Source organism: Zalophus californianus, chromosome 16, assembly GCF_009762305.2.
Source record: "Zalophus californianus isolate mZalCal1 chromosome 16, mZalCal1.pri.v2, whole genome shotgun sequence".
NCBI classification, from domain to species: Eukaryota; Metazoa; Chordata; class Mammalia; order Carnivora; family Otariidae; genus Zalophus; species Zalophus californianus.
Window position 1 is genome coordinate 1,521,188 of NC_045610.1, and position 9,338 is coordinate 1,530,525.

General features: G+C 50.1%; 1 protein-coding gene across 6 annotated transcripts in view; it reads right to left on the reverse strand.

Moving 5' to 3' along the window:
• RABEP1 (rabaptin, RAB GTPase binding effector protein 1) overlaps positions 1-7,764 on the reverse strand; it is a 100,313-nt gene extending 92,549 nt beyond the window's left edge. For 3 of the 6 annotated variants that reach the window (XM_027625030.1, XM_027625029.1, XM_027625026.1), the window contains exon 1: positions 7,536-7,764. In XM_027625030.1, coding sequence (XP_027480831.1) covers positions 7,536-7,569 — 34 coding nt within the window. In that variant the 5' untranslated portion in view covers positions 7,570-7,764. Of the gene's footprint in view, positions 1-4,639; positions 4,671-7,535 lie in introns of those variants that run through there. The other 3 variants (XM_027625025.1, XM_027625028.1, XM_027625027.1) reach the window with 2 other exon arrangements.
• Positions 7,765-9,338: the final 1,574 nt, after the last annotated feature.

Consider the following 9,338-nt stretch of genomic DNA (forward strand, 5'->3'; position numbering starts at 1 on the left):
AACAGTGTGGCACTGGCATGAAAACAGACACACAGATCAACGGAACAGAATGCAGAGCCCAGAACTAAACCCACACGTGATCAGTTAATCTATGATAAGAGGCAAGAATATACAAGGGGAAAAAGACCGTCTCTTCAGTAAATGGTGCTGGAAAAACTGGACAGCTACATGCAAAAAAATGAAACTGGACCACTTTCTCACACCACACACAAAAATAAACTCAAAATGGATTAAAGACCTAAAGGTGAGGCCTGAAACCATAAAAATCCTAGGGGAATGCAAGCAGTAATTTCTCTGACATCAGCCATAGCTACATTTTTCTAGATGTGTCTCCTCAGGCAAGGGAAGCAAAAGCTAAAACTATTGGGACTACATCAAAATAAAAAGCCTTTGCAGAGCAAAGGAAACATCAACAAAACTAAAAGGCAACCCAGTGAATGGAGGAGACTTGCAAATGATATATCCAGTAAGAGGTTACTACCTAAAATACATAAAGAACTTCTACAGCTCAACACCAAAAGAACAAATAACTCAATGAAAAAATGGGCAGAAGACGTGAATAGTCATTTCTCCAAAGACATCCAGATGGCCAACAGACACATGGAAAGATGTTCAACATCACTCATCATCGGGGAAATGCAAATCAAAACCACAACGAGATACCACCTCACACACGTCAGAATGGCTACAGTCAAAAAGACAGGAATCTACAAATGTTGACAAGGATGTGGAGAAAAAGGAACCCTTGTGCACTGCAGGGTGTGAATGCAAACTGGTACAGCCACTGTGGAGAACAGTATGGAGGTTCCTCAAATAATTAAAAATGGAACTACCATATGATCCAATAATTCCACTACTGGGTATTGAAAGTAAGAGAACAAAAACACCAACTCAAAAAAATTATGTACCCCCATGTTCACTGCAGCATTATCTTACAACAGCCAAGATGTGGAGGCAACCGAAGTGTCCAGTGATGATGGACGGGTAAAGATGTGGTATAGATACAGAATGGAATTTTACTCAGCTGCGAAAAAGAGTGGGTTCTTGCCATTTGTGACACTATGGATGGATCTAGAGAGTATTATGCTAAGTGAAATAAGTCAGAGAAAGACAAATGCTGCATGATTTAACTTCTATGTAAAATCTTAAAAACCAAACGCATAAACAAACAAAAGGCAGAAAGAAACAAACCCATAAATGAGAAGAGATGGTTGCTAGAGGGGAGCGGGGGGGGGGGGGGGGGGGGGAGACGGGCAGAATGAGCGGAGGGGAGAGGGAGGTCCCGGCTTCCGGTGATGGCATGAACACGTCACAGGGATGAAAGGGTCAGCGTGGAGAATACAGTCAATGATACCGCAATAGATGGCGACCACACCTGTGGTGCGCATAGAATAACGCACGGACTTCTCAAATCACTAGGCCGTACACCTGAAACTAACACTATGTACCGACTACACTTCAAAGAAAAAAGTTTTTAAAGACACCTTCCGAGTGCCTGAAAGGCAATGCAAGTTGAAGCTGACACACTGGGGGATCAGGGGGGAGATGTTAAGGAAATTCAAAACTACCTGAGAGGAGAAATAAAGAGAGTATCTGGGAAGAACCTAATATTATCAAATTTCTTCAGGCTCACATAGAGAAGATGCCTTGGATTCCCTCTGTGCGGTCCTAGGGAAGAGAACTAAAACCTGTGGGTAGAAGTTATGGTGAGGCAAGCTTCCGCTCAATTAAAGCACACACAAAAACACTGTAACCAGTCAAAAACAGGAGGTAGTGAGTTTGCTCGCTCTCCAGAGGCATTCAAACAGAAATCAGTCTACCACCTGGAAGAGATTCAGGTTATCTAATGAGAAAAGTGAACAAAGATACCTTCCTTCATAACTCTTCCTGTTCTCTGGTAGTAGCAGCTTCCTCTGGGATCCAACAGAGGAAAACGAGCCTCTACCGCTAGGCACCTCCTCGGTTCACATTAGTGTGTCCCAGGCCCATTCCTTCAACTCGATCAAGACTCTTGAAAGGAGAACTCTCTCTCAGTCATTTCTATGTCCCGCCCCGCACACCACCTGCCACAACTGTAGCATACAAAAATGGTTACCAGATACTCGTGAAGGCTAAACTCAATTTAACGATTATACAAGAAAAGCACATCATATTTCACTACATAAAGAGCTCCTGTATGATGTAGTCACGAGATTTCAGAAACCAGAGCCCTTAAGAGTCAAAGGCAGTTCTATCCCCAGGGAGCCAGGTAAAACATACAAATTAAAGACTATCACACAATCCTGGGCTACTGTGGGTTGGGATATTGGAGCAGTAAGACTGCAGGGTGAACTCAGGGCTTTTGTGTTCTGGATCAAGTATCTCTGAAAGTTTAGTAGTTGGGAGATTTCTCAAGTTATAATAAATGAACCAAATGTATGAATCATTGAATAATGGTATTAAAATAATTGGCTATCCATTTGGAAGAAAAATAAAATTAGATCCCCACGTCATGTCAAAAATAAATTCCAGATGCAGGTGGCTTCTCCCAGCAAGCCAGAAAGTGGCTTCCCAGAAGGCCAACAAAGTCTGGATCTCAGTTCTGGGAGTGGCCTCTTGAAGACTGATTTCTTCCCTGGGCGCTCTGCCTCAGCCCTAGGGATAGCAGCTGCCCCGTAGAGTTGCTATTCCTATATACTTTAGAATTTTCTTTTTCTCTTAGGTAATCTCCTGTTTAGCTAATGCTTTTTTTAAGATTTTATTTATTTGAATGAGTGAGAGAGAGAGAGAGAGAACAGGAGCAGGGGGAAGGGCAGCAAGAGAAGCAGACTCCCTGATGAGCAGGGAGCCTCATGTGGGACTCAATCCCAGGACCCCAGGATCATGACCTTAGTGGAAGGCAGATGCTTAACTGACTGAGCCACCCAGGCGCCCGCTAATGCTTCTTGATACGAAACTTTGTTTAGTATAAACCTTGTTAAAATTCAAAAATAAATTCTAGATGGTTTAAAGTACTAAATATAAAAGACAAAACCATAAAAGTGTTGAAAATGAGGGTTGTTTTTTTAATAAACATGGGAGTTGGGGAGGTCTTCCTAAGAGCAGTAACCATAAAATGTTAAAAATGGTCAGATCCATGTAAAAATTAAAAGCTTTCTGCACAACAGAAGGAAGACCAAGTATATATAATCACTATCTGGGAAGTACAAATTTAAAAGCCATCATGTCATGTACTTGCTTAAAACCCTTCAGTGACTTCTGCTTCAGCTCCGAGGCTGAAACCCACTCAGGCCAGCCCATACTGGCCTTTCTCCAGTACTCTCACCACCCTGCTTCTTCCAAACAGGGACTCCTGTTCACCCTTCAGATCCCAGCTCTAGCACCTCTGCCTCAGAAACCTTTCCTGGACTCCCTAAATGGGTCAAATCCCTAAGTTATAGGCATTCATTGCACTGCATACCTCTCACAGTTGCTCAAGCCAAAAACGTCTGAGTGACCCTTCACTCCTCCCTCTCTCTCTTTCCCTCTCTCTCTCCCCCTCTCATTCCATATCTAATCCAAATCCTGTTGGTCAAACCTTCAAAATATAACCTCCGTCAATACACCCAGTCCAAGCCTTACCACTTTGTCCCCAGATTAATGCCTCCCTTTACTCTACTGCCAATCTAGCAGCCAGTGATTTTTTTAAAACATAAGTCATATCACATCACTCTTCTGCTCAAAACTCTCAACGGTTCCCTTCGTGAGAGCCAATCAATGCTGCTAGGGCCCTGCAAGGTCTGCCGCCATGCCATGACCTCTCACCTCTTACCCTACCCTCCCTCCCCTGTCCCACCTCCCCCACCACGCCCCCCATAACTTCATTCTGGCCAGACTGACCTCCATGCCCTTCCCCAGACATGCCAGACACACCCTTCCTGAAAGCATTTACAAAAACTGACCCCTGTCTGGAACATTCTTCCTCCAGACAGCCTCACAGCTGACCCTCTCTCCTTCAGGTCACCTTCTCAATGAGGCTGACCAGCCCAACCCCCTTCCTTCTACCCTGCTCTATTTTTCCCCTTTTCCACAGCATTTGTCACCTGACAATCTAAACCATTTGCTTATGTTTGTAGTTGAGTATCTGTTTCTCCCACACTAAGGCAGGGCTGTTCACCATGTGCGTGGCCCACTGATGTATCCCAAACACCTACAGCCGTGCCTGGCGCACAGTTCACCACTGGATTTCCTAGAACCTAACACAGGGCTTTGCAAAGACGAGGTACTCAAACATCTGTTAGCTGAAGAATATCATTTCTTCGATCTATCCGAAGATACAAATTTAAAACAGCTGACATTATCCAGGGCTGGTAAGAGTGCAAAGGAAATCCACCCTCTCATATACTGTTGGCAGGTATGTAAATTGATACCTTTTTTGAGAGTAAGCTAGCAATCGCTATTAAAATTTAAACCACTCAGCGCTCACGTCCTTTAAGTCAGTAATCTTACAGAAGCAAAAGAGTGCCTGAAAAACAAGTACAAGATATCTATGGTAGCACTGCTGATAAAATGAAAAACTTGTCCAATAATGAAAACCAGCTGTCCATCAACAGAAAAACCGACAAATAAATCCTGTGTGGTACATGCATGTGATGGAATGAAACATACCTCTAACACTGACCTTGAAAGTAGTCCATGATCTGGTGAACAGACCAGAGGGCTCTGACAGGAGGTGGGCTGGATTGGAACTCTGGCTCCCTCCACCTCCTGGCTACGGAACTCTACAGACACTTTCAACTTGTTTGTGCTTCAGTTTCCTCATCAGTAGAATAGGAACAATATCCCAGGAGCAGGCGCCCCACCGACCCGAAGATCCCCTGAGCAAGGCACGCAGAGCTGACAGCACAGGACACCGCCACAGGACCACTCACAAGCTTGTAATAATGACAGACAACCTGCACTAGGTGAGACAGACGAGTCGCAGACCTATCTGCAGAAAGCATGTCCACTTCAGTGGAGAAGTTAGCACGTCTGTGTAACTACAGGAAAAAAGTCAAGAAGGACAGGAAACTTACTACGGGTGACCTCTGGGAGATGGGAGAAGACATATTTCTTCTTTATACACACACATTTTCAATGGAGGGACTTTACAAGGCAGTGTTTTTAAATAAAAAATGAAATCAGAGTAAATGCTTCTATGATATAGTTTAACTTGGATTTTAAAATACTAAAATTTGAAAATCTTTATCCATAGTCTTTGAATTCTCAAGATGAAAGGGAATAATTAGATGACATTCCTATGGCTATTAAAATTACCTTAATTCTAAATGAATAAACTGAGATGCACCAGCAAAAAAAAGCAAAGCAAAACAAAAAACTTTTTCAATAAACTTACAAAACAAAAAATTAAAAATAAAAAGGAAATTATATTTCATTCTATCAATTTACACACAAATCAATCCTTTTCTTAATCTACCATATCTCCATGGAAAACAAAGATAGTAAAAAAAAAAAAAAGTTAAACAATATCAACATAAAAGACAAGCTGCTTCTAAAATGAGGAAAGCCGGATTAGGGACACCTGGGTGGCTCAGTCGGTTAAGCGTCTGCCTTCGGCTCGGGTCATGATCCCAGGAGCCCCGCATCAGGCTCCTTGCTTGGTGGGGACCCTGCTTCTCCCTCTCCCTCTGCCACTCCCCCTGCTTGTGCTCTCTGACAAATAAATCTTGAAAAAAATTTTTACAAAAAAAAAGAGAAAAGCGGGATTAAAGTAAAAAACTGAACAGTTATCTTTGACTGCCAGTGTGGCTCAAAAGAATTCCACATGTATTTTTAAAACTCAGCAGGGCAAGGACATCTGAGCGAGCCTAAAGCTAAGGTGTTAAAAAGTGACCTATATTAAGTTCGGCCAAAGAGAAAAATTAAATCCCCACGATGAACTTCTAAGAAGATGCTGACACAAAGCCCTGGGATTTACCGAACCCGCTCTCCTTTTGTGCACAGTGGCTGTGGCTGCTCATTTACTACACTAATTGAAAAATAAATACTGCAATCTATGCAAACTGAATCTCATCCCGACTCACAGGATTTGAGGAACAGGGAATAAACCTGCACTAAGAATAGCAAAAGAACACAAGATTTCCTAAAGCTAATTTTTCCCACCCTCTTTCAAGTGCTTAGTCATTTCTGTCTATTTACAAGACCATTCCGCATCCTCGAAGGGGGGAGAATTCTTTTCCAGACTGCCCTGTCACCTGAGCGGCCCCAGACCTGTCTCCGCGCAGCCCGGGAGAAGGCGGCAGCCAGCTGAGCATCCCTCCCACTCCAGACCAGAGCCAGAAACCACTGGGGCTCTCTGGGCTCTGCCTCCGTCAGTAGTAACAAAGGGCGGTTTGTGGAAAGGCAGTGTTCTTCCCCGACACCCAGTGCAAAGGTGAGGACTACACTGCACGCAGCCAGACAACAGCCCCGCTTGCTCTCCCCGCGCAACTCCGGGGATGGGGGCTCCCCATCTCTCCGCGGGCTCCCAACAAAACCGAAAACTGGGCGCGAGCAGGCTCTGGAGCCTACTTCCCGGAGAGCCGCTAGCCCTAACATCTGATAACATTGTTTCGGGCTCCCCAAAGGCAGGAACAAAGGCGAAGTTTTTCACGAAAGGCTGTAACTTAACACACCACCCTAGGCACGGGCCAAGTTTTTCACTAAGCACCTACTGTGTGCCCGGCATCACCCGCCAAGGTCCCACTCACGCCGACCAGTCGCTGGGCGCACACGCCCATGGCAGAAACACACCTGCAAGAACTTTCTCACCTAGACACTCTGCGGAGGGGCAAGCACACTGTCTCCCAACCGAACTCTAGGTAGTAACACCTGGAACGAGGTGGTCGACCTCTCAAGAGTCTGGGGCTCAGCCCGCGCCTCCCAGAAGGTCACGAAGGGCTCCGACAACCCACTTGGGAGGACTCAGGATGGGGCTCTTTCTCCTTCCAAGAAGGCAAGTGCTACAAAAGACACGCTTCCCCGACTTGCACATCAAGCACCATTGTCCTTACTCCCCAAAGCCCCCAGGACGACGCTGAGCGCCTGAGTCCACGCAGGTGGCCGTCTTCCCCGACAAAGTGGAAAGGCGTGCAGGAGCCTCCTTTCGAAAGCGTGCCTAAGGTCAAAGAGGCTGCGGCTGCCCAGAGCTCGTCACTGGGGGGGGGTCCGCGTCCTCTGGACCCCCACCCCCCCACCAGGCGCCGGCACTGACCATGAGGCCGCACGGCCCCTCCGGGAGCGCCACCCGGGCCCTGCCGCCCCGCGGGGTGACGCGCGCGCGCGCGCCGCACACGGGCAGGGCCCCGAGGTCCGCAGCCTCCCCGCCGCACGGCCCACGTGCCGGGCCCTCCCCGCCGCCCGCCGGCCCCGCGGCCTCCCCCCGCCCTGCCTTCCGCGCGCCCCGCCGCCGCCCCCGCGCGCTCCCGCCGCGCCCCACGGGGCCCCGGGCCCGCGCGCGCCCCCCGCCGCCCGAGCGCCCCCGCGCCGCGCCGCCCGGCAGGCCGCGCCCGCCGCGCCGGCCATGGTGGGCGCCTCACCGTCGGGCTGAGGAGCCGGGCCCGGCTGCGCCATGGCCGGGCGGCGGCCTCGCGGAGCGGGGCGGGCGGGCGGCCGGCGTCCCGGGCTCCCGCGGGCTCAGCTGGCGGAGGAGGCGTCGACCGAGCCGCCGCCGCCGCCGCCCAGGGAGGAACCGCTAAGGCTGGAGCCGCCGGCGCCGCCACAGCCGCGGGCAGAGACGGACCCGAGCGCCGACCTCCGCCTCCTCATCCTGACAGCGGGAAATAAGCAGTGCGCAGGCGCGGGGGGAAGGGGCGGCACGTGACGCCGCCCGAGGGGAGGGGCGGGGCCTCGCCGCGAAGCTGCGCGGCGCGGGTGGAGGGGGAGCGGGTGACGAGGCTGGGGGGGCCGAGGGCCGCGGGGTCCGGGGAGGGGCCCGGGCGGCTCCCGGGGGGCGACTCGCAGGCCTCCGTCCCAGCACAGGGCAAAGAAGAACCGAGTATAGCCAGGGACGCGCGAGGAGCCCGGGTGGTGGGTGAAGTGAGCGCAAATCCAGCCCCCCCACCCGGCCGGCTGTGTGACCTTGGGCCAGTCACTTAACCTCCCGGAACCGCACAGAGCTTCCTCTGCCGGCCGGCTTAGGAAAGGTTAAGTGAGTAAAGCGCGAGGACCTGTGTGCGATGTGACTTCTAGGTGCCAGGTACTGTGATGGGTGCTGGGGAGACGACCCAACACAGTTCCCCGCACTCATCGTGGGGGGAGAGGAGAGATGACATGCACCCAGTGCCGTCCCTCTACCTGGGCGAGAGAGCGGGACCTAGGCACCGTGCGTTAGAGGCTCCCCTCTAGCCCCCTGTGGTTACAGCCCTCCCACAGGGTGCGGGGACCGTGCCCACCTGGCACCTGTGCCCCTCCGGCAGGACCAAGGTATAGGGAAACCGCGAGCCCAGAATCCCCCCCAGCACCACCAACACACACAGACGCACGCACACACTCTAGATGGCTGGAGGCTATGCCTCTTCCGCACATTCATCCTCTCTAGGGCACGGACTGGACATGCCTATACATTAGCTAAGAGGCAGCTGTGTTTGTGGGAGGGGGCGGCACACCACTTGGACATCTGAGTTGCTGTGTGCACAGAAGGCGACAGGTGGGCCGTGGGCCACCACTCCAGCCCGCCCAGGGCTCCCCTTACCACCCCAGTCAAGTGCCCAAATCTCAGGAGTTCAGGAATCCTGAATCTGAGCCTGGTCTTCCGCATCATCAAAGATGTGTATTTGTCAAGGTAGAATAGAATATATTAAGGTTGACAGATGAAATGATTTATAATTTTAAATAATTCAGGTAGGCAATGTGGTATCTATTTGTACTTTTGCCCTAAGTCCTGACATTGGCGGGGGCGGGGGCGGGGGGGGAACCTAAATACAGACTTGAGTTTTTTTTGAGCAATTAATATCCTCGGATGGCTGGTGTACCTTTGAGAAAGCAAGCAGAGTTATTTCCCCTACCTAACCCCCCCTTAAATGTCTCTTGTCCAGAATAGGGTAGCCCAGTGCATCCTCTATCTCGGGATGCCTAACGAGAGGCAGGAGCCATAAAGATAGCAGATACTGATGCCCTCTATAGAAGGGACTCTTTACAGTGAGTAAGAGGCATGTTTATTGCTATTGATAATCTGGGGCTTGAAGCAAGGCCCTCAAGATCAAGATCACTCAGAAATGGTCAGGGGCGCCTGGGTGGCTCAGTTGGTTACGTGACTGCCTTCGGCTCAGGTCATGATCCCGGAGTCCCGCGATCGAGTCCCGCATCGGGCTCCCTGCTCGGCGGGGAGCCTGCTTCTCCCT